Raw genomic sequence first — 25,866 nt, 5'->3', positions numbered from 1 at the left:
CCAAATGTTAATTGCTCCATCATTGGTGGCCTTATTTAAAAGATTATCATTGGTGGCCTTGCCTTCAGTTAATTAGGTTCAAGCTCTGGAATACCTTCTTGCATCTTACTACCTCTCTATCTTGCTTTTCTTCAAGACGCTCCTTAAAACCTATCTCTTTAACCAAGGATTTGACCAAGAATATAAAAGTAGGGAGGTTATGCTTCAGTTGTACAGGACAATGGTGAGACCATATCTGGAGTGCTGTGTACAATACTGGTCTCCTTGTTTAAGGGAGGATGTAAATGTATTAGAAGCAGTTCAAAGGTTTACTAAACCAATACCAGGAATGGGTGGGTTGTTTTATGAGGAAAGATTGGTTAGGCTAGGCTTCTATCCACTGGAGTTTAGAAGAGCAAGAGGCGACTTGATTGAAACATATAAAATCCTGAGGTGTCTTGATGTGGAGAGGATGTTTCCTCTTTTGGGAGAATCTAGAACTAGGGGTCACTGTTTAAGAATAAGGGGTTGCTCATTTAAGACTGAGATGAGAAGAAGTTTTTTTCTCTCAGAGTTTCGTGAGCCTTTGGAACTCACTTCCTCAAAAGGCACTGGAAGCAGAGCCTTTGATTGTTTTTGCGGCAGAGGTAGATAGGTTCCTGATAAACAAGGGGCTGAAAGGTTATCGGGGTTAGGCAGGAGGTTACAGTCAAATCAGCCATGGTTTTATTGAAAGGCCTACTCCTTCCTCTAATTTACAGTGTCAGCTACCGAATATCTACTTGTGTGGCTCGGTATCACACCTTTCTTTAAAGTGCTCCTGGACATTTCACTATTTTAGAGGTGCAGCATAAATATAAATTGTCGTTGCTTATTGAGCATAAAACATTTCATTTCCATCTTACTATTCCTCTTTATTTGGGATGTTATGCACATCATCATTAAGAAGCATTTTGGGAAAATCAGGCTACAGCATTCCACAGGGGCTTGGCCTAAATGGCCAAGTGGTTATGGTACTGGGTTTGTAACCCCAAGATCAAGAGTTCAAATCTCACAATGGCAAACTATGAAACAATGTAACTTCATCTGAAACAGATAGAAACGGGTTTGTACTCAAAAGAGTTACAGCATTCCACAGCTAGGACTGTTTGTGAGCATGTGCAAGATCAGTGTGACTGAAAGTACTGGAAGTGAATAAAATATTTGTCTGTTGACCTAAACAAAACCAGAGAACACTTCCTGTATTAGCTAACCCTTTATGCTCATTGCTTTATTTACACACAGTGATATCACTAACAGATTTCAGATGCTATCAGATACCAAACAGGAATATTTGGTGCGAATGCATTCGTATGCCACCAAAGTCCATTTAACCATCCAAATGGTGAAAGCAGCAATAAAGAGCAATTAAAAGGAAGTTAAAAGCTATAGGCCACAAGTGCTATTTTTTAAATCATTTATCTCTCAGCTTTCAATGACAATGGGAATAACCTGCGTGAGTAAACAGGGTAAAACAACCCTAGTTGGAAAAATCACAAGATCAGCATCTCTACAGAACCTCAGGGGCTGAATGTTACATTGCGAAAACAAGACCTGCCGTAGACCCGCAGAACCGTAATATCCATATGATGACTAACCTGACGTCATTGAGCCAGTCCATTATAGGACGGTAGGCAGGGGGCTCCGAAATTGGCACCCTGCCTACCATTTTAATATTATTCATGAAAGGCTCTTTAGGCTAGTTAACAGTCCAATTGACTGCAACAAATCCTGAAGCATTAATAAAATGGGTGCACATGAAACATGCCCAGTGGGAAGCGCAATATTTTTCAGGTTCTCATGAAAGGGCAAATATAATGGATGTTGGTGGGTCTATGTCTGACTTTAGCAAGAGAGGCTGTTGACAGATATTTCTTCTGGTGATTGTTGCTGCTCATTAGCCTAGATAAATCAGGGCTATCCCTCAGGGAAGCATCCAAATAATTGGTGCTCTGGTCATCTTCCAGCATTGCACCATTTTTGATGAGAAATGGTGTCCCCTAAGGACATTGTATATTCTGTGGGAGGTACCTCCTCCAGTGAGGAGAAAAGGAGGAGAAGAAGAAGGAGAAGGAAGAGACCAGCATCCAGGCGTAGTAGCAATATGAGGTGCAGGATGGTGGCAAGCTGCTGAGGAGTGAGAGGCTGCAGAGGGAAGACAGCAGCAGGTACTCAGACGTAGGCAAAGGCCATACCCTGCCAACCGCATTTACAGGGTGCGAGTGCCACAGCTTCAGATTACAGGGCGATTGTGTCTCCACAAACTTTACCTTTCATGAAAGACTGTCACATCCCTATGTGACATGCTTGCACTGAGATAGCCTCCAATTCTGTGAGTGGCTACATGATGTTAGTGGCATTAAAAGTTATAGTTGCATTGAACTTCTTTGCCTCTGGTCATTTCAGGCTGCCTGTGGAGATCTGAGTGGACTCACTCAGCTTGCAGCACATCACGGTATAAAGGTCTTCACAGATGCCATGTTTTGGTGTGCCCATTAATATATTTCCTGTATAATACACAACAGCAGTTAACTGGAAAGAGCCAGTGGCTTTGCAGCCATGGTTAGTTTCCCACGGTCATTTATTGCATCAATGTAGCCATCAATGAACCAGCAGGGCAACCAGAGGCTTTTATAAGCCGCAAGTATATCACTCCATAAATGTGCAGGTTGTGTGTGACCATAATCAAAGAATCATGCAGGTTTATGCAAGGTACCCTTGGAGCAGCCATGACGCATACAGCCTCAGACATGCCCAGGAGCCAGGGATGTTTATGTGCCCGGATGCTTTGGATTGGTGGCAGCTCAGAGACAAAAGACACCCCTGAAGAAGTGGCTAATGACTCCAGTTCTAGGTGCAAGGATAGAATCTGACACCATTACAACAAAAGCCATGCAACAACCAGGTCCATTGTTCTGTTCAAGATGTGATTCAGATGCTGGATAGATCAAGTGGAGTGCCCAAATATGCACTAGCCAGAGTTTCCCTTATGGTAGTAGTCTGCTGTGTGCTGCACAACCTGGCCCTTCAGAGGGGGGAAGCCCTTTCATAGGAGGAATTGAATGAGGCAGCCCAGTCCTCTGATGAGGAGTCAGAGGAAGAGGACTGTGTCAGGCAGATATCTAAGCCAATCCCAGAAAAGGTCTTGATGGCCATGATACACAGGAAGCTCTGATCATCAGAAGATTCCAATCGATGAGTCTCCCCAACTCAATCAGCTTCATGGCCAGCGACATCTTCTCCATGCACTTCCATGACATGAACAACAGTGCTGCATATAGAAACGTTACAGCACAGAAGGAAGCCATTCGGCCCATCTTGTCCATGCCAGCCCCAGGACTCCCAGGTGCCCTTTCTAATCCCATCTTCCTGCACCCGGCCCATAGCCCTGCAGCTTACAGTACTTTAATGTGCAGATCCAGGTACTTTTTAAAAGAGTTTAGAGTTTCTGCCTCTACCACCAACTTGGGCAGCAAATTCCAGACACCAACTACCCTCTGCGTATAAAAGTTCTTCCTCATGTCCCCTCTACACCCTCTGCCACTTATCTTGAATCTATGTCCCCTGGTTCTAGAGTTCTCCACCAAGGGAAACAATTTTATCCTGTCCACTCTATCTATTCCCCTCATAATTTTGTACACCTCAATCAAGTCACCTCTTAGCCTTCTTTGTTCTAAGGAAAATAACACCAACCAATCCAATCTCTCCTCGTAGCTACATAGAGGCAATGTTACTCATCCAGACAATGTCAATTGGATGGATGCACAATCAAAAAATCAAATAAGGGCATTATTTGAATCCTTATCCATACATTCACACACACTCAATGAATTAATGCAGCTGGATAAGATTTGGAAAACTGAAAACATTTATGCACACACTAACTCATGGAATTGTGCAAATCCCAAAAATAAGAAAGGCACCCATGTGCAATCAAGTGTGACTAATGTGGGGTTTTCTTGAATCTTTTCTAGGTGTTGCAGTGTGGTGCTCCCGCCTTGCTGCTGGAGCTGAACCTTATACCCCCTTATCTGGGATGCCTTTGGCAGCCATGCTCTGATCGCTTGAGGCCTTGAGGGCTCTAGCGTGCTGGGAATCTACTACATAGTTGCTGGATGCCCATCTGTCGCCATAGCACTCGACGGTATCTGTGCCAATGGCAGAGGGGTGGAGGAGAGGCTGTCACCATCAGAAGCACCCTGAAAGGTGTCCCTTGATGATGTCAGCTGCTGTTCGCCTGCCTCCATGAGGTTCATTTGGCCCTCCCTGCTTTCCTGAGAGGGGCCAGGAACTGGATGTGAATCCGTACTCCTGGTCTCCCTCTTGCCATGGCTTTGGGCCCCAGAGCTCAGAGACACAAGGTGATGGAGTGCAGGTCAGAATGCAATACTACTATCACATCGTGATCTGCTTGGATTGGCCCCCCATGACAGCCACCAGTCTGTCAGTAGAGGAAACCATGCATTCTGTAGAGTGGGTGATCACAGCGCCCATGGCCTGGATGGACTCCTCCAAAGTCGTGCCAGAATGAGCAACCCGTCTGGTATCTCTACTACATCTCTGCAAACCTTGCGCTGTACGTCCAGCATTCACCCGACAGACAACTCCTCAGCATCAGTATCTAGGTTGGCTCCAGCACTCCTCCCAGTGCCAGAGGCCTGTCCCGTCTCAGTCCCCAGCAGCTGTACATTTGACTGTGATGTGCTTTCACCAGTGTGTGTATCCCTTACAGCCAAGGTTCATGTATCTGCGCTGGTGCTGGGTGCAGAGAAAGGATGTGACGTGTCACCCTCTGAGGTGTCCTCTTCTTTCTCAGTGGTTAACGTTGGTTCCTCAGGGCTGATGCCTACAGTTGCCAATTTTGCACCTGTGGAGGAAACAAAAGGAAGGAGAGTTAGGGGCATCTTCAACCTTCAAACTCAGTGTTTGAACCTTACACCATTAAATATAGGGTCACACATTCCTCCCTGATGGATGTAAGCCTTCAAAGTCACAAACCATCAATGATTCATTCCTGACAGCTTGCCAGCCTCATGCACCCTCCTTTCCCCAGCCCACTTAACAAATCTTTGGTGGAATTATATAGATGATCCCTTGAAATCTCACCACTCTGGGGCCTTCCTCCTATATTGCCTTAACCAATGGCCTGGCTCCACTCATTGGCAGCCGACTACAGCATCTCCTCCTCAATGGGAGTCAATATGGCCAGGTTTGGCACACTACCTCAGGTCCTATTTCTCTCTCTGCCCTGCAATTAAAGAATGAAATTGGAATGATGATGATGTTGTGCTACAATCATGTCTCAAATGTATGGCCATTATGTATTCCGTCAGCAGCACACTTTTTTCAATGTTCTTTGCAAATTAACGGGTGTCACATTCCACCTACCACATCCCCTTCATAAACTCTGTTGCCATGATGGGTGGCATGTGTGCATCATCCTGCCTAACACACTTGAGCAACACACAAGACAATCTCAAAACTGACCCAGAACATAACCTTCCATATATGTCCATCTCAAGAATGGTGACAAACTCACCCTTGTCGATCTCAGAAGGTTATTGAGCCATTTGCAGAACTGAAACCAGGTTCAATGAATAACCCCAAGGCTGCCCACCTCCTCTGCGTCCAGGCTGTTTTGGTCAAGTTCGGGGATCTCCTCTTCCCATCAGCAGGCACAATGCCTCCCACCTTCAACGACAGCCTGGAGGGGGTTTGCAGGGAGTCATCGTCAAACCTTGGGTCCGTTCCTGATACTTTGCCCTTCCCAGCTCCTGGCTCTGTCCCCTCAGCCATCTGTGGAGCAACACAGAAACTTAACAGTCTGATGTTCAATGTCTCCCTAAACACTTGATATTCATCTGGGTAATGGTTCAGCTGCAATCAAATGCTATTTCTTCCCTGGCAAAGATCCTGGATACTTCTCAACTAGAAGAACAATCATACACATTTAAAAATAATCACTTACCTACTCCAATGGCTTAAATTAATTCAAGATCTCCACCACAAGTTCTCATGTGCTCAAACAATGTTTCCTGATGTAGCTGCCACAATCCCATGCCAATGGCCTTTTAAATGAGTAGCCGTGACCTTCTTCCGTGTCACAGCTTGCTCCCTGTCCTCTGTCCTTCAATGGCCGATGGGGAGCACTTCCCGATGCTGCTGGCCAGCTTCCCACCAGGCAGCCATTAATTGGTCACTGCATGTATTATTCACCACCCTGCAAAGGTCGGAGCAGGAGTCAGCAATGTACTGGCTTCTGGAATGGACACCCCCCCACGATCGAGATACCTAAAATTCAAACCCTGGTGTCAGACTGAAAATATTGTACAATACTCATTGCTTCGCATCCCTTGTTATTCTCATCATTTTATTGAGAAACTAGCAGATTTTGTGATTGTAACCAGTGACTGTGAACTGGCTGAGCAGAACAGTCAATGGTCCAGAAGAACTGTAGCATTATGTTATGTAAATGCCAACTTGGGTGGGAAGAAGAGACCTCAGTTAAAAGTTGGAATAAATAATTTTGCATCAAGTCCTGGATGATGCAGTTATAACACAGCAATTTTTTCAAGGAGCACTTTTCTACACATACTCACTAATTTGCTGTTCCATATCCTTTGGCTTTTGTAAACCCTACGGAAATGGCCACAATCAGAGCAGGTAAACCTGAGGAGTAACAGCACAAACATTTATGAAAGCCAGGTTTTGTACTATACATTAATGTATCCTGTATGAATTAACACTCAATAACTGCTGCATAATTTCACAGCCCCATTTTCAGAAAAAAAGATACTTTTTATTCTGGCAAAGTGGATTTTAATTCTCACCAGTAAAAAAAGCTAATGAAATCTCCATGATTGATCTGCCATGTCCTCGACCACAAATTTTCTGTACTGTCACACCATTATATAATGAACAAAAAGAAACCAGCTTAAATATAAAGGATCTCATTTTGTAGATATCTTATATTATCCGATTCTAGAGTAATTCATATCCAATCTCACTGGGCCAATGTGACATACCCAATCCCCCTGAGTGAAACAGCTGTGTGTAATTCAATTAATGTGCAAGTCATTTCCAATCGCATTGGCTGGTGAAGCCACATCACTCCTTTTGAAAAATGGAATGATATCTCATAGCTAAGACTGGTAACATCAAATATTTTAACGAGTGATGCAGTTAATGTTAGAATATCTTCAAATGGATTACATTGGTCAAAGTATCCCAATACGGGTTGTTTTCGCATTTTAGCTCAATAACTGCTGCACAAATATGTGAACAAAGACAGTTTGGAAACTAGATAAAGGATGATAATCATCCAGAGCAAGGGATGGCCCATATCAATATAAAGGGCTGTTGCTGAGATTTCACAGTAAATATTATTAAGCAGTCAAAATTAAACAAAGTTTCTAGATCAGAGATGAAGACTGAAAGATTAGAAGTGGGGTAACACCTAATTACATAACCACACCTAATTACATAACCTCAGCAAACATGCACCTATCCTGTTTGCATATACAATGCTCCAGCTAGCCGAATAGTATAAAAATGAGACATTTTTCTTTTAAAGGTCAGAAAGTTCTCAGGGTAGTCAGGAAACATGCAGCTGCGCAGATGACCTGGAATCTGGAGCTGGTTGCTCCTGGTCTGGGAACTGGGCTTTGTTGATCTCTTTAGGGGGTTTGTAGCATTCATAGGCTGAACTGAAAGTCATAAAGGCAGCCCAGAAAGCCAAAAGTGATCACTTTGTGCCTGGAAACCAGGTTGCATTATTTGTATGATATTCTTGGTCTCGTTGTGCTAACACAGAATATTAACAGGGTTTCCTGAGATAAGGAAAACTATAACATTACTGAGAAACATCTTACAGTGAGCAAGATTGTGTAATGTTGCACCATTTCACTGTGATGTACACTGTGTCCCATGAGCATATCACAATTAGAATTAACACCTTATATGACATCTACCCCAAGTATCTGATTTCAATCTCTCATGTTATAGGGGCAAACGCTGTGGTGATTTCACTACTCCACACAAATGGACTTCTGCTCCTTTGGAGCAGATTGGGGATTTGCATCCTGTGGGTGATCTCTCAGATTCTGCTGAACAGAAAGAGAATTAGTAGATGAATCAGGTTCACCAGTCAGATAGCCATCCGGATTGGTAGCTGAATGCAGCATCTCTGGACTCTCTGATTTGGTAGATAACTGTTTTGACCATGTAGAAGTTTGCTTCTGTGTGCCGACTAGTGAATGTCTGTTCTGGCTCACCATACCATTATCTCTTTTGGATGGGGTAGGAAGGTGGATGTGGTGTCCATTCAACTACTTGTCCATAGCGAACTTGGTCTCGGATCCAAACTGGTTCTCCTGGTTGGAGGTCTGCAAGGTAGCGTGCTTTGTGATATTTATCATAGTTCTACATTTGGCTGGAACGATACATCCTAGTCCTCTTTCTTCCTCACCTACTTCAAGTCGTCAATGGTACAACGGCATGTGTGTGTGTGGGACAGAAGGGAGTTGAGATCTCATTCTTCCTCCAATGAGGAATTCACACGAAGCTAAACTGTTTTGGAGCTATGTTGAGTGGCAGCTCAGAAGTGCAAGTTGCTGTCATTGTTCTTCAGCAATGCTTTCACTGCATGCACTCGTCTTTCAGTTTCACTGTTGGCTTGAGGATTTCTTGGTGAGCTAGTAGTGTGGAAAAATCCATATGATGCTATGAATCCTTTCATGTATTCATTGTAAACTGCAGTTCATTGCTCGAGCTACAAGGTCTGGGGTTTCATGGTCAGGATTTTTCGCTCGTTGGGTGGGCAGGTACCTGATCCGATCGAGAGTAAAATGACATGAGATGACGTTGGGTGAGCGTCCCGATGTCATCGCACACTCGCGCGATATTTCGGTTGGTGGGCACACACGGGAGTTGGCAGTGCGCCCGCCGACAATTAACAGGCCTACTGAGGCCATTGTCGATCTAATTGAATTAAATTTTTTGTGGCCTGGGTTTTTTAGGAAACCTCATCCACTGATGGGATGAGGTTTTCAACAGTAATTAAAAATTAAATTAAAAACTTAACATTTCATTCATAAAATGCCTATGTGACAGTCGCATGAGGAGACATGATCTTAACATTTTAGAATTCTTTATTTTTAATTTTCAAAATTCTTCATCTCCCTGAGGCAGCTCTGTGCCTCAGGGAGCTTGCATGAACTTCCGCGTTCACCCTCCTCCCCCTACACACAGTCAGTGCTGAGTGTTGCAGCACGCAAAATCGTGATTACAGCCTGATCGGGGGCGGTGGTGGGCTTGCCGATCGCTCCCGCTTGCCCCTGCTGAGCCAACCTGATGAGGGCAAAATCCTGGCCCATGTGTTGCAAATATTTCCTTCAGCGGTGTAATCACTGCTTCAGAAGTGTGACCCTGCAGTTGCTTGACTTCTATCAATCTGTCGTAGTTGTTGTGACCAAGTGAGAAGAGGTGAACTGGCCCCTTTCTGTTCAACCTCCCTGGTTGGTCACAACAAAGGTTTAAGTTTCTTTTTCCAACTCAGAATGTATTTAACTATTTAAGCTGTCAAAAACAGCCAATCAAACAAGGCTTTGTTGAGTCAAAGAAAGAGCAAATTTATTGGCTCCTGAACCTGAGTAAGAAAATAAAATGTGATGTCACCAATTTGACCCTGCATACACACACACACACACACACACACACAAACATGTTTATGCCAAAAGAGAGAGAGGGAGCCCTCAGCTTGTTTCCTCTGTTGAAGGCTTTCTTGACAGAAATAATAAAAACAGAAAATGCTGGAAAATCTCAGGACTGGCAGAATGTGTGGAGCGAGAAACAAAGTTAACGTTTCGAGGCCGTATGACTCTTCTTCAGTGCTCACTTTCACTTTCTTGATACCACCTATGTCACTTGTAATTTCACTCTAGTGTCTGCCAGCCTTGCCTTGAAATGCCTCACCCATTGTGTATTTTTAAGGGGTTTTGGGGGGTGTATCTTTGGCAACCATTGATTCAATATCCAGAACTTTGCATTTTAAATGTCTCTTCCTTAGCCAGTTATGAGTTCGATGGGTGCCTGGACTATAGGAAATGTCTCTCTCTTCACATTCCCCTAAGGGTGATTTGTTTGTTTTTCATTCCAACCTTGGAATATGGCCTTGCTTTTTAAAGCAGTTTTCTCTATCTCAATTCAAATTGCATTATTTTCAGTCAGTTGAAAGTTGAAAAATCATATTTTCAAAATAAAGGGGCATAGCCTCATAACATAGTAGCCTACTACAATCAAGAAAATGTTACCTGTATTTGAAGAAGCCCATGGCATATTGGCATTGCCACTGGACTAGTAATCCAGAGACCCAGGGTAATGCTATGGGGACCCAGGTTCTAATCTGGCCATGGTAGATGGTGGGATTTGAATTCAATAAAAATCTGGAATTAAAAGTCTAATAATGACCATGAAACGATTGTTATAAAAACCCATCTGGTTTACTAATGCCCTTTAGGGAAGGAAATCTATCGTCCAGACCCACGGCAATGTGGTTGACTCTTAAAGTGCCCTCTGAAATGGCCTAACAAGCCACTCAGTTGTAACAAACCACTACTAAGTCACAAAAAAGGAATAAAACCGGACAGACCACCTGGCATTGACCTAGACACCAGAAACGACAATGGCAATCTCAGCTCTGTTGACCATGCAAAGTTCTCCTTACTAACATCTGGGGGTTAGTGTAAAATTCGGAGAGCTGTCTCACAGACTAGTCAAGCAACAGCCTGACATAGTCATCCTCAGAGGGAATCATATCTTACAGACAATGTCCCAGCACCACCATCACCATCCCTGGGTATGTACTGTCCCACTGGCAGGACAGACATAGCAGAGGTGGCGGCACAGTGGGACACAGTCAGAAGGGAGTTACCCTGGAAGTCCTCAACATTGACTCCGGAACCCATAAAGTCTCATAGCATCAAGTCAAACATGGGCTAGGAAACCTGCTGATTACCTGGTGAATCAGCGCTCCTCCATGTTGAACATCACTTGGAGGAAGCACTAAGGGTAGCAAGGGTACAGAATTTACTCTGGGTGAGGGACTTCCATGTCCATCGCCAAGAGTGGCTTGGTAGTACCACTACTGACTGAGCTGGCTGAGTCCTAAATGACATAGATGCTAGACCGGGTCTGTGGCAGGTGGTGAGGGAACCAACAAGAGGGAAAGACATCCTTGAGCTCATCATCACCAACCTGCCTGATGCATCTGTCCATGACAGTATCGGTAGGAGTGACCACCACACAGTTGTTATGGAGGCTAAGTCCCGCCTTCACACTGAGGGTACTGTCAAACGTGTTGTGTGGCGTTATAACCGTGCTAAATGGGATAGATTTTAAATAGATCTAGCAACTCAAGACTGGGCATCCATGAGGTGCTGTGGGCCATCAGCAGCAGTACTCAAACACAATCTGTAACCTCATGGTCCAGCATATCTCGCACTCTACATTACCATCAAGACAGGGGTTCAATAATGAGTGCAGGAGGGCATGACAGGAGCAGCACCAGGCATACCTGAAAAAAGTGATGTGTCAACCTGGTGAAGCTATAACACAGGACTATATGTGTGCCAAACAGCATTAGGTAGACAGGGCTGAATGATCCAACAGATCAGAGCTAAGTTCTGCAGTCCTGCCACATCCAGTCTTGAATGGTGGTGAACAATTAAGTAACTCAGTGGAGATGGAGGCTCTACAAATATCCCCATCCTCAATGATGGAGGGGCCCAGCACATCAGTGCAAAAGATAAGGCTGAAGCATTTGCTACAATCTTAAGCCAGAAGTGCTGAGTGGATGATCCATCTCGGCTTCCTCCAGAGGTCCCCAGCATCATAGATGCCAGTCTTAAGCCAATTCGATTCACTCCATGTGATATCAAGAAATGGCTGAAGGTACTGGATACTTCAAAGGCCATGGGCCCTGACAATATTCTGGCAATAGTACTGAAGACTGTGCTCCAGAACTTGCTGCGCCCCTAGCCAAGCTGTTCCAGTACAGCTACAACACTGCCATCTACCCAGCTATGTGGAAAATTGCCCAGGCATATCCTGTACACAAAAAACAGGGCAAATCCAACCCACACAGTTACCAGTCCATCAGTCTGCTCTCCATAATCAATAAAGTAATGGAATGGGTCGTCAATAGTGCTATCAAGGGGCATTTGCTTAGCAATAACCTGCTAATTGATACTCATTTTGGGTTTTGCCAGGGTCACTCAGCTCCTGACCACATTACAGCCTTTGTTCAAACATGGACAAAAGAGCTGAACTCTCAAGGTAAGGTGAGAGTGATTGCCCTTGACATCAAGGCAGTATGTGACCAAGTATGACATCAAGGAGACCTAGCAAAACTGGAGTCAAAGGGAATCAAGGGGAAAACTCCACTGGTTGGGAGTCAAACCCAGCACAAAGGAAGATGGCTGCAATTGTTGGAGGTCAGTCATCTCAGCTCCAGGACATCACCGTAGGAGCTCCTCAAGATAGTGTCCTGGGTCCAACCATCTTCAACTGCTTCATCAATGACCTTCCTTCCATCATAATGTCTGAAGTGGGGATGTTCGCTGATGATTGCACGATGTTCAGCATCATTTGTGACTCCTCAGATACTGAAGCAGTCCATGTCCAAATGCAGCAAGACCTGTACAATATCCAGGCTTGGGCTGACAAGTGGCAAGTAATATTCGCGCCACACAAGTATCAGGCAATGATTATCTCCAACCAGAGAGAATCCAACCATCGCCCCTTGATGTTCAATAGCATTACCATCACTGAATCCCCCATTAGCAACATCCTGGGGGTTACCAATGACCAGGAGCTGAACTGGACTAGCCATATAAATACTGTGGCTACAAGAGCAAATCAGAGGGTGGGAATTGTGCGATGAGTAACTCACCTCCTGACTCCCCAAAACCTGTCCACCATCTACAAGGCACAAGTCATGAGTGTGCTGGAATACTCCCCACTTGCCTGGATGAGTGCAGCTCCCACAACACTCAAGAAACTTGACACTGTCCAGGACAAAACAACCTGCTTGATTGGCACCACATCCACAAACATTCACTCCCTCCACCACTGACACACAGTAGCAGCAGAGTGTACCATCTACAGGATGCACTGCAGGAATTCACCAAGGCTCCTTCGACTGCACCTTCCAAACCCACGACCTCTACTATCTAGATGGAAAGGGCAGCAGACACATGGGAACACCACCAACTGTAAGTTCCCCTCCAAGTCACTCACCATCCCGACTTGGAAATATATCGCCGTTCCTTCACTGTCACTAGGTCAAAATCTTGGAACTTCCTTCCTAATAGCACTGTGGGTGTACCTATATTCCATGGACTGCGGCGGTTCAAGAAGGCAGCTTCTCAAGGGCAATTAGGGATGGGCAATAAATGCTAGCCCAGCCAGCGAAGCCCACATTCCATGAATGAATAAGGAAAAAAACCCGAACATAATCTGCAAACTTTTCACAAGCCCATGTAGAGGCTAATGCTTCTTTCTCTATCACTACATATTTCTGTTCATTGTCTGTCAGTGAACGGGATGCATAGTAAGCTAGTTTACGCTTTCTGTTAGTCTGTATCTGAAAGAGTACAGCACCAAATCCTGAAGAAGATGCATCTGCAGCAATGATAGTGGGTAGCTCTGGGTCATAGTGGGCTATAATATCAGGTGATATCAGCATCCCTTTGATTTTCTCAGAACAACTCTCGTGATTCCTTCCAGCACTATCTATCGTCTTGTTGTAACACTTGATGCAGTGGCTCATTGATGCCAACTAGGTTGGGCAAGAACTTCCCAACTTGGTTTACCACACCCATGAATCTCTGGAGCTCAGTCACGATGTGAGGAGCTGGAAACTCCTTACTGCTCTTGTCTCCTGTGGATCAACTCTGACACCGGATGCATCCACAATATGCCCAAGGAACTTGACAGTTGGCTGTGAGAATTTGCATTTGTTACTGATTGTAAGTCATGCTTCTTGAAGGCTTTGGAACACAGCTCACACTCTCGTGTTATATTCTGTCTGAATGGATCCATGGATCAGGATATCATCCATGTGACATATGACTCCATCCAGTCCTTCTAGGATGTTTGCCATAGCCTTTGGAAGATTTCTGGCCTGAGGTGATGCTGAAGCATTGTTTCTGTTGAAACAAAACTTCCCAAATGATGTAATGAAGATTGTCAGCAACTTAGACTCTTCTTTGAGGGACAGTTGCCAAAAACCACTATTTGCATCTAGCTTTGTAAAGATTTAACACTTTCCCAATTTTACTAAGCTTTTATTCAGACAACACAGGATGAACTTCGCATTCAACTGCTTCGTTCAGCTGGGTAAAATCTATGCAAATTCCGATAGATCCATTGGTCAATGGGAAGCAACCATCTTGTTGGTTCTGTCACAGGTGAAATAACCCCTAGCTTTAAAATAGAGTCAATTTCCTCTTTACCTTTAGCAAGAATTTGGGTTCTGCCAGGGCCACTCAGCTCCTGACCTCTTACAGCCTTGGTCCAAACATGGACAAAAGAGCTGAATGCCAGAGGTGAGGTGAAAATAACTGCCCTTGATGTCAAGGCAGCATTTGACCGAGTCTGGCATCAAGGAGCCTCAGCAAAATTGGAGTCAAAGGGAATCGGGGGAAAACTCTCAGCTGGTTGGAATCATCCCTAGCACAAAGGAAGATGGCTGCAATTGTTGGAGGTCAATCACCTCAGTCCTAGGACATCACTGCAGGAGTTCCTCAGGGTAGTGCACTAGGCCCACCATCTTCAGCTGCATCATCAATGACCTTCTTTCCATCATAAGGTCAGAAGTGGGGATGTTCGCTGATGGCTGCACAATATTCAGCACCATTTGCAATTCCTCAGATACTGAAGCAGTCCATGTCCAAATGCAGCAAGACCTGGACAATATCCAGACTTTGGCTGACAAGTAGCAAGTAATATTCATGCCACACAAGCGCCAGGCAATGACCATATCCAACAAGAGAGAATCTAAACATCAACAACTGACATTCAATGGCATTACCATCACTGAATCTCCCACTACCATCATTCTGGGGGTTACCACTGACCAGAAACTGAACTGGACTCTGGAAGATTTTTGGTCTGAGGTGATGCTGAAGCATTGTTTCTGTTGAAACAAAACTTCCCAAATGATGTAATGAAGATTGTCAGCAACTTAGACTCTTCATTGAGGGACCAGGTCAGGTCTTGCTGCATTTGGACATGGACTGCTTCAGTATCTGAGGAGTTGTGAATGGTGCTGAGCATTGTGCAACCAACAGCAAACATCACCACTTCGGACCTTATGATGGAAGGAAGGTCATTGATGAAGCAGCTGAATATGGTTGGGCCTCGGCACTGCCCTGAGAAATTCCTGCAGTGATGTCCTGGGATTGAGATGATTGACCTCCAACAACTGCAGCCATCTTCCTTTGTGCTAGGTATGACTCCAACCAGTGGAGAGTTTTCCTCCGATTTCCTTTGACTCCAGTTTTGCTAGGCCTCCTCAATGCCACCCACCTACAAGAGCAGGTCAGAGGCTAGGAATCTTGTAGTGAGTAACTCACCTCCTGACTCTCCAAAGCCTATCCACCATTTACAAGGCACAAGTCAGGAGTGTAATAGAATACTGTCCACTTGCCTAGATTAGTGCAGCTCCAACAACACTCAAAAACCTTGACACCATCCAGGTTAAAGCTGCCCCCTTGATTGGCACCCCATCCATAAATATTCACTACCTCACCACCAGTGCATAGTGGCAGCGGTTTATGCCATCTACAAAATGCACTGCAGGAACTCACCAAGGCTCCTCAGACAGCACCTTCCAAACCCACAAGCACTACCATCTAGGAGGACAAGGGCAGCAGACACATCGGAACACCACCACCTGGAAGTTCCCCTTCAAGCCACTCACCATCCTGACTTGGAAATATATCACCTTTCCTTCACTGTTGCTGGGTCAAAATCCTGGAATTCCCTCCCTAACAGCATTTTGTGTGTATCTACAGCACGTGGACTGCAGCAATTAAAGAAGGCAGCTCACCACCACTTCTCAAGGGCAATTAAGGATAGTCAGTAAATGCCGGCCGAGCCAGCGACACCCACATCCCATAAATTAATTAAAAAAAGAAGCATCTTACAGTGGCTTCATCTTGCCATGAGGTCTACAAGAGAGAGCAATATCATGTTATGTAGCATTTCTTCCTGTATATGATGATCTACACTGTGTCTCATTAGAATATCACATGGTTAGGATTAACACCCTATGCCATATATCCCCCAATTCTCAGATTCTTCCAATATACTGCAATTTGCATTATATTTTGTCATTTAATGTCATACTATTGAACAGTTATATAAAATCTAATTCTGTCAACAGTCAATATAAATAAAGAACATTTAGGCTAGAATTTGAGAGGACTAACAATTATTTGTTACGACAGTTATCATGAAGAAATCTGTTAATATAGGAAGCCTTATGGGCTTTCTCTCTGAACTCTGCGACGTCTGATGGGATCTGACGCAGATAAAGCACATGCTTATGTTTGCATTCCATAGCTTTTTTTTCCCGGAAGAGGTTGCGAGCTTGAAGGCAGAGGCTATAGCTTGAGGGGTACCACTAGGAGTCTCAACCACTCCTACCGCCTGCCATAGGTGTGTTGGAAAGTTTTGCGGATTGACAATCAACCTGCTTTGCTACTTTGTGAATGCATCTTCTGTCGACACCGAGCCCTGGAGTGGGATTTGAAACCAGAGCTTCTGGTTCAGATGTAGTCATGCTACCAACTGTGCCACAAGACCTTAAGACTAATAACTCAAACGATAAACAATCGTGAGCAGCCCTTTGGCCAAATAAAAGAAAACAAGACATCCTCCTTTCCTTAAACCAGTTTTGAATGGAAAGTGTAAACTGGAAAGCAAATAACAAATGAGTTTATTGGCAAATGGAAATGAAAAAAAATCCTTTCTGATCCAGAGTTAATAGTGTCCTATTACCGCTTCTTATAAATAGTAATAGATAATAATAATTAGTTGGCAAATGTGCACAATACATTTTTTAAAAGCTGAAACACATAGAAAATACATGATAAAACAAAAAACTGCGGATGCTGGAAATCCAAAACAAAAACAGAATTACCTGGAAAAACTCAGCAGGTCTGGCAGCAACGGCGGAGAAGAAAACAGCTGACGTTTCGAGTCCTCATGACCCTTCGACAGAACTGATTGAATGTTAGAAGAGGGGTGATATATATGCTGGTTTAAGGTGTGGGGAGGGGGGAGGGGGGAAGAGAAGTTGTGGGGGGTGGTGTGGGTGTAGGGACAAGCAAGCAGTGATAGGAGCAGATAACCAAAAGATGTCACAGACAATGGAACAAAGAAGTGTTGAAGGTGGTGATATTATCTAAATGAATGTGCTAATTAAGAATGGATGGCAGGGCACTCAAGGTTCAGCTCTAGTGAGGGTGGGGTGGAAAGACTAGCCCGGACATACAAGATTTAAAAATAATGGAAATAGGTGGGAAAAGAAAAATCTATATAAATTATTGGAAAAAACAAAAGGAAGTGGAAAGAAATGGAAAGGGGGTGGGGATGGAGGAGGGAGTTCAAGATCTAAAGTTGTTGAATTCAATATTCAGTCCGGAAGGCTGTAAAGTGCCTAGTTGGAAGATGAGGTGTTGTTCCTCCAGTTTGCGTTCAGCTTCACTGTCACAACGCAGCAAGCCAAGGACAGACATTTGGGCAAGAGAGCAGGGTGGAGTGTTAAAATGGCAAGCGACGGGGAGGTTTGGGTCTTTCTTGCGGACAGACTGCAGGTGTTCTGCAAAGCGGGCGCCCAGTTTACGTTTGGTCTCTCCAATGTAGAGGAGACCGCATTGAGAGCAACAAATGCAGTAGACTAAGTTGGGGGAAATGCAAGTGAAATAATGCTTCACTTGAAAGGAGTGTTTGGGCTCTTGGTCAGTGAGGAGAGAGGAAGTGAAGGGGCAGGTGTCGCATCTTTTGTGTGGGCATGGGGAGGTGCCATAGGTAGGGGTTGAGGAGTAGGGGGTGATGGAGGAGTGGACCAGGGTGTCCCGGAGGGAACGATCCCTACGGAATGCCGCCGGGGGGTGGTGAGGAGAAGATGTGTTTGGTGGTGGCATCATGCTGGAGTTGGCGGAAATGGCGGAGGATGATCCTTTGAACACAGAGGCTGGTGGGGTGATAAGTGAGGACAAGAGGGACCCTATTATGTTTCTGGGAGGGAGGCATTCTGTAGGGATCGTTCCCTCCGGGACACCCTGGTCCACTCCTCCATCACCCCCTACTCCTCAACCCCTACCTATGGCACCTCCCCATGCCCACACAAAAGATGCAACACCTGCCCCTTCACTTCCTCTCACCTCACCGTCCAAGGGCCCAAACACTCCTTTCAAGTGAAGCAGCATTTCACTTGCATTTCCCCCAACTTAGTCTACTGCATTCGTTGCTATCAATGCGGTCTCCTCTACATTGGAGAGACCAAACGTAAACTGGGCGCCCGCTTTGCAGAACACCTGCGGTCTGTCCGCAAGAAAGACCCAAACCTCCCCGTCGCTTGCCATTTTAACACTCCGCCCTGCTCTCTTGCCCAAATGTCTGTCCTTGGCTTGCTGCATTGTTCCAGCGAAGCCCAACACAAACTGGAGGAACAGCATCTCATCTTCCGACTAGGCACTTTACAGCCTTCCGGACTGAATATTGAATTCGACAACTTTAGATCTTGAACTCCCTCCTCCATCCCCACCCCCTTTCCATTTCTTCCCCCTTCCTTTTGTTTTTTCCAATAATTTATATAGATTTTTCTTTTCCCACCTATTTCCATTATTTTTAAATCTTGTATGTCCGGGCTAGTCTTTCCACCCCACCCCCACTAGAGCTGTACCTTGAGTGCCCTGCCATCCATTCTTAATTAGCACATTCGTTTAGATAATATCACTACCTTCAACACTTCTTTGTTCCATTGTCTGTGACATCTTTTGATTATCTGCTCCTATCACTGCTTGCTTGTCCCTACAACCACACCAACCCCCCAACTTCCCTTCCCCCCTCCCCACCCTCCCCACACCTTAAACCAGCATATATATCACCCCTCTTCTAACATTCAATCAGTTCTGTCGAAGGGTCATGAGGACTCGAAACGTCAACTCATTTCTTCTCCGTTGATGCTGCCAGACCTGCTGAGTTTTTCCAGGTAATTTTGTTTTTGTTTTAGAAAGTACATGAATTATATGGAAGCTGTACATGGGCACTGTCCTCATTAGTGATATGGGATAAAAATATATTTGTTTTTGGGTGGTATGCTTTAACTGGTTTGCAGTCAATATTATTGGGTTAAAATACATAAAACGCAACACACAAGTAAACTGTAGCTGTCCCCTGATCTATACTGTGGGGTAGAGTTTCCACTTGGTTGTACAATTCACCTAAAATCTGTGTAACTCATGCAATAGACCGTAGAATTTAAAATGCAAATTGCATTCAGCACAACTTGAGTTTCTGTTGTGCAAGTTTAAAACTCAGCATAGTAGAAATTGGCCCCGTCCATAAAACTGGCTATGCCCCAAGTTTGAATTAATTACCATCGTGACTTTCCGCGAATTGCGTTGTTTGTGGGTCTTTGAGGAAGCTGCAAAAATTAAGCTTGTTCTTTTGGACACAAGGACGATAAAAAGGAATATTTTTAAAGTTTTTGAATGTAAATTTTCTGATTTACTAAGAAAATGACTATTGCACCACAATTCGACTAACAAATGGCTCTGAAATTTTTTAAAATTCAGTTTTACTAAAGTAAAATTGGGTTACATAATGTGTGGTGGATTGACGCTGAAAAATAAATCTTTTTTTAATACAAACCCGTTTTCAGCTGCATTAAACTTGGTCCACACCAAGTTACTACTCTTGGATATATCAAGGAATAAACTAGAATGCAAATTTTTAAAACTACGGTCCAATTTGTGCCAGTTGATGGCATATTTTACCAGTGATATGCAAATAAATTTCAGTGGAAACTTGGGGGAAGGTAGGAGAATTTTCTCAAAGCAAGCACCCAGTTTGCTGATTGAGCCCAAAGTGGAAAATCTACCCCACATGTACAAGATTTAGCCTTGAACATATACTAACCACAAATACTGGAAATCATTAAGGCACCAAACCCACAAGTGCCTACAGTGAAGCTGAGTGCCAAACCTATTTACAATTTTCCCTCACTGCAGCCAATGATCCCCCTAAAGGATGCTCTAAATGATCACCTCCCAAATTATACTGCCCAGATTTGGTGGTTGTATGCAGAGACTGGTGGATGCACCATGAGCTGAGATGAAAATGGTGTTGGAGGTCATAACTATGTCATTTTGCAAATAACACGCTCATGGGGTGTGTGCATTGCGGGGAAGGCCAGCATTTGCTGCACATCCCTAACTGTCTTTGAAAAGGCAGCAGTGAGTCACTGTCTTGAACCACTATAGTCTGTGTGGTGTAGGTATACCCACTATGCTATTAGGGAGTTCCAAGAGCTTGACCCAGTAATTACACAGCAAAGACAATATGTTTCCAAGTCAGGATGATGCATGACTTGGAAGAGAACTTGCAGCTGGTGGTGTTCTTCTGCACCTGCTGTCCTTGTCCTCCTAGGCTGTAGAGACTGCAGATATCTGATGAAGAAGCCTTGGCAAGGAAGTTTATGCCAATGTTGAAGGAAATGAATGGTTTAAGGCGGTGGATGGGATGCCAATCACGTGGGCTGCTTTGCCCAAGCTTCTGCAGAGTGTTGTTGGAGCTGCACTCATCCAGGAAAGTGTAGAGTATTACATGACACTCCAGACGCGCACCTTGCAGATGATGGAAAGTTTTATGCTTTGGGTAAATGAGTTCGTTGGCCAACCAAACTCTAACTGCATGCCTTCCTATGTTCTCATCAATTGCCGCTTACAATCAATAACGGGAAGAGCCTGATGTAAGAATAAACAATGGCGGTTTATTGAGACATAGGGCAGAACACCAGATCATATGTGCTCACTCAGAAACCTCCAAAACTAGACTTAGAGCTCCCAGTTGCCACGTTGTACAGTGATTCATCAGTGCTGTCACATGAGCAGTACATTTGCATTCTCTTAAAGGGACAAGGTACCTCACTTCACCATATCCCTCCCCTTTACTTAAAAGTACAGCTAACAAGCTTAAAGCACTAACTATTTACACAACAACTATTTACAGTCAAGTCTTTCAGGAGGCCTTCTTTGACAGGTTGAGCATCGAAGCCCAACAACCTTGGCTGGTGTTTCAGGGGCAGTTGCTCACTATGTCCCTCAGTGGATGACTTCATCATCTTCTGGCTACAGTCATGTTCAGTCCTGCTGCCCCTCCATTCCAAGCTGAAACAGATAAAGGACAACAAGCACAAAGCAATACAGTGATGAGCTACCTGATGTGTGAGGAAAAAGAAGGAAAAAAAAAATCTTATTGTTTTTCTTTACGAGCACTGTCAATAATTTCTCTTTTTCTTCCTGCGTGTCCTTTTCTTGGGAGCACTGACCCATATCTCTGTCTTCTATTAAATTTCTCTGCTGGCTGGATTAGACTCAGGCGCGAGCTGAACGTGAATGAGCTCTGTAGTTGGGTTTTCCGACAGCTCTTCTGAGAATTCAGGGCCTTCTAGCTTTAAAAGTTCAGGGCTTTTCCACAGCTGCTGCTTCAGCTCTTCCAATCCTTTCCTATTCTAATTAATTGTTTCCTGGAGAATCGCATTTGGTTGCCCCTTCTCAGCTAATTCGTTCCTTAACTTGGCCAGAGACAGGCTTAATTCTTCCTTTTCTTCTTCATGGGAAAAGTTTTGGGGGGGAAATGCAGGAGCCCTCAGCTGGGAGTGCGCTCTTTCGCACATGCGCGTGAAAGAGTGCACAGATCTCCCTGAGGCTAAGTGCTGCCTCAGGGAGATCGGCTCCAAATTTAAAATTGTTAAAGAGCCAAAAACAAAATTTCCCTGACATATCCCTCATGTGACACTGTCACATGAGTTGGGACATGTCCATCATTTTTAGTGAAACCTTCATTAAATATTTAAAAACTCTCATGAAACCTCATCCCGCACATGGATGAGGTTTCATGCTTTTTCTTAAGCCTGCCAGGGCTCCCGGCCTGCCCGCCAACCCTAAGGTTGCATGGGCAGGTCCATTAATTATGTTAAGTGCTTTTCAAATTGCCTCAATAGGCTGTTGACAGGTAGGCGGGCACACAGCTGATTCGGCTGCGCCCCGCCGACCTGAAAATGGAAATGACACGGGCTGGCGTTGGGAGTTCCGCCTGACGTCATCCTGCATCAGCAGGCGGGCCCCACCCCTGCTTGCCGACCAGAAGATCCTACCTCATATCTTTTTCATGGCACAAATTGGGAGCTGATTGAATTTTATAGCGCACGAAAATCCTTTTATAGATTTTCCATTTCCTTTCGAAGGATGCTGACTTCAGCTTGAATTCTGTCCTGGTGTATAACTTCTATGGGCTTCTCCTGTTGGGACTTTGCATACTTATTTTTTTCTTGTAGCAACACTTCTGGTTGCAAATTGGGAATTTAGCGGCCCCTCAAAGTTTGTCTTTTCCAGCCAGTTCCTTCCGAAGAGACTCGGTTCTCTGCCTGACATTATAAATAGGGGTAATTTTGCAGACTGATCCTCATACTGCATCTTGACTTTCACATTTCACATTCATACCACTTTCACAATTATTTTTTCTCCCGTGTATGTCCTCAGCTTTGTGTCCAAAACTTCTAACTTCAAAGGATGGGTTCCTTTACTCAGATATCCAAAAGTATGCTCTCCGATGACGGACATCGACAACCCCAGAGCAACTTCCATCTTAATGGGTTCTCCGTTAACAGTAGTGACTACTTGGATTGGTGCGGTTCTACCCATTTTAAGGTGATATAGAGAATGAATGTCTGATTATATTTCTCCTGGCTCTTCCATGAGGCATATTTCATGATTTTTCCTTCTGCCAATATAGTGTTGTTTTAGCCTTTCTTTGCATTGCTGCTACGGCCATAGCTGTTGTAGAACAAGCACTCAACTTGTTTGATTGTCGTTCACTCTTTGGAGGCCTGGATGTATTTCTTTTGTTCATTTTGTGGGCTTTCACTGCAGTACCATTGTTTTTCAATGGTCTGGAGCTAGGGAGCATTTCCTGTTTTTCCATGGAGTCCAAAGTTTTCGCGTCTTTTGTTGCCAGATTGTTCCACTTGACCAGATGAACAGCACCATTTTGTATATCTTCTATAACTTCAGAATTTATAACAGCATCCTCCATCATGGTAGCTAATTCTAATGCCTTATTGAAGTCTAGTCTAGGTTCAGCTAGCAAACGCCTTTGGATAGTATCATTTCCAATCCCGCATATCAGCCGGTTTCTCAACATATCACTAATGGATGTTCCAAATTTGCAATGTTCAGTTAATGCCTTTGAAACGGTCACATAGTCAGCTATTGTCTCCTCTGGAAGCCTGGTCCTTGAATTGAACATGAAGTGCTGCATGAGGGCGTTGGTCTCAGGTGGCCCTGTACAATTTTTATTAACTTGTCGAAAGTCTTTGAGTCTGGGGCGCTTGGTGACATAAGGCTGTGGACCAGCCTGCACGTTTGCACCCGCATGAGGACAAAAGAATCGCCCTCTTCTTCTCCTCCCCCGCGATGTTGTTAGTGGTAAAAAAGAACGCTCGGTGTTCAACATACTGAGACCAGTTATCTGAAAGGACACTGAATGGATCGACACGCCCCGAACTGCGGCATCATGAATAACTGCAAGGGGACTGCGCTTCTAATAGGCTTTCCAAGTACTGACGAATTTAAGCGTTTGGCTTACTGTGGAGTCGCACTCTCTTTGGGGTCTCTTATAATTTTCTGTCCACAGCTATTTTTCATTTATTTACCCTTTTAAATGTAGTGCTGCTTTAAAAGCAGAGTTTTTAACTCTGTCTCTGCAGCTGTCAGCTTTTCTCTGCTGGGTTTCGTGCTCTTTTTGAGTTTTGGCAGGACCCCCATGATCACGATTCTGCAGGGTTTCTTTTATTTTAAACTGCAGCATGATTTCTGCTCTGATTGCTGGCTGTTGCCTATTTTACAAGTAAGTACAGATACTCTTTCCAATGCTTTGTTCATTCATCTTGTGGACCCATACTCAGAGTGCTTGCAATGTTTTTATCCTCGTCACCACTTTTATGTCTTGGGTAAATGAGTTCATTGGCCAACTGAACTCTAACTGCATGTCTTCCTGTGTTCTCATAAATTGCTTCTTGCAATCAATAACTGGGAGAGATTGATGTAAGAATAAACAGTGATGATTTATTGAGACACAGGGCAGAGCACCAGATCATATGTGCTCACTCAGAAACCTCCAGAACTAGACTTACAGTTCCCAGTTGCTTGCATTGTGAAGTGGTTCATCAGTGCTGTCACATGATCAGTACACTTGCATTCTCTTAAAGAGACAGGGTACCTCACTTTACCACAGAAAGTCTTTGGGGAGTAAGGAGGTGAGTGACTTGCTGCAGAATATCCAGCCCCTGACCTTCTATTATAGCCATAGAATTTATGTGGCTCATCCAGTTAAGTTTCTGGTCAATGGTGACCCCAGGAAGTTACTTTATTTTAATTTTAAACACCTAAAACACATATCTGTGTATTTAAGAAACATGTAACTTTTAGTTGTCAGAGGTACAAGCATTTAATAAGCACAGTTAATTGCAGCAAAAATAGAAATTATTCAAAGTTAGTTAAGAAAGTAATTAAACTCAATTAACTAAATAACACCTGCCCTGCCATTGTTACTTATGTTATGATGCAGCTGTCGCAAGTGGGAACGTTGGATGCGAAGGCTATCCAGGACAAACATGTCTGCAAAAAGTGTCAGCAGCCAGAGTAATTCCGGAACAGGATTACTGATCTGGAAGCCGAACTGCATACACTGTACAATATAAGGGAGGGCAAGAAATACCTGGACACTTTGTTCCAGAATATGGTCACACCTCTTTGAATAGGGTTTTCTGTTTTGGTCAGCAGTGAGTGAGGCAGGTAAAGGGGCCAAGCAGACAGTAATGGAGCAGCCTCAGGCTTTGCAATTGTCAAACAGGTTTGAAGTGCTCACAACCTGTGTGAATGAAAGCAAGGTTTACAGGGTGGACGAACAGGCTGGCCAAGGCACCATAGTACAGGGAGCCGTTCAAGCAGGGGGGACCAACCTGGAATATAGTGGTAGTAGGGGACAGTACTGTGAAGGAGAGTGACACTATTCTCTGTAGTAAAGAGCAAAAGTCCAGAAGGCTGCATGGTCAGTATGATGAGTTAGGTACCAGGTTAATAAGCAGAACCTCTAGGTTCTTCCTTGAACAGAGGCCCAAACAATCCCCATCCAGCACTACTCTCCTCCGTCTGGCTGAACTTGTTCTCTCATTGAACAATTTCTCCTTAAACTCCTCCTACTTCCTCCAAATAAAAGGTGTGTCTATGGGTGCCCATAGTTATGCCTGTCTCTTTATGAAGTATGTGGAACATTCCTTGTTCCAGTCCTACTCCGGCCCCCTCCCACAACTCTTTCTCTGGTACATCGATGATTGCTTTGGTGCTGCTTCATGCTCTCTTCTGGACCTGGAAAAATTTATTAATTTTGCATCCAATTTCCACCCCTCCATCATTTTCACATGGTTCATCTCTGACACTTCCCTTCCCTTCCTTGATCTCTCTGTTTCAACTTCTGGTGAAAGACTGTCCAACA

General features: G+C 44.3%; 1 protein-coding gene across 1 annotated transcript in view; it reads right to left on the bottom strand.

The window, feature by feature from the left end:
• adgrb2 (adhesion G protein-coupled receptor B2) overlaps positions 1-25,866 on the bottom strand; it is a 1,120,188-nt gene that overhangs the window by 179,357 nt on the left and 914,965 nt on the right. Inside the window, exon 26 of the mRNA XM_041212905.1 lies at positions 6,618-6,687. Coding sequence (XP_041068839.1) covers positions 6,618-6,687 — 70 coding nt within the window. The remainder of the gene's footprint in view (positions 1-6,617; positions 6,688-25,866) is intronic.

This window comes from Carcharodon carcharias, chromosome 19, assembly GCF_017639515.1.
Source record: "Carcharodon carcharias isolate sCarCar2 chromosome 19, sCarCar2.pri, whole genome shotgun sequence".
Lineage (NCBI taxonomy): Eukaryota > Metazoa > Chordata > Chondrichthyes > Lamniformes > Lamnidae > Carcharodon > Carcharodon carcharias.
This window is presented reverse-complemented; position numbering and strand designations above follow the sequence as displayed.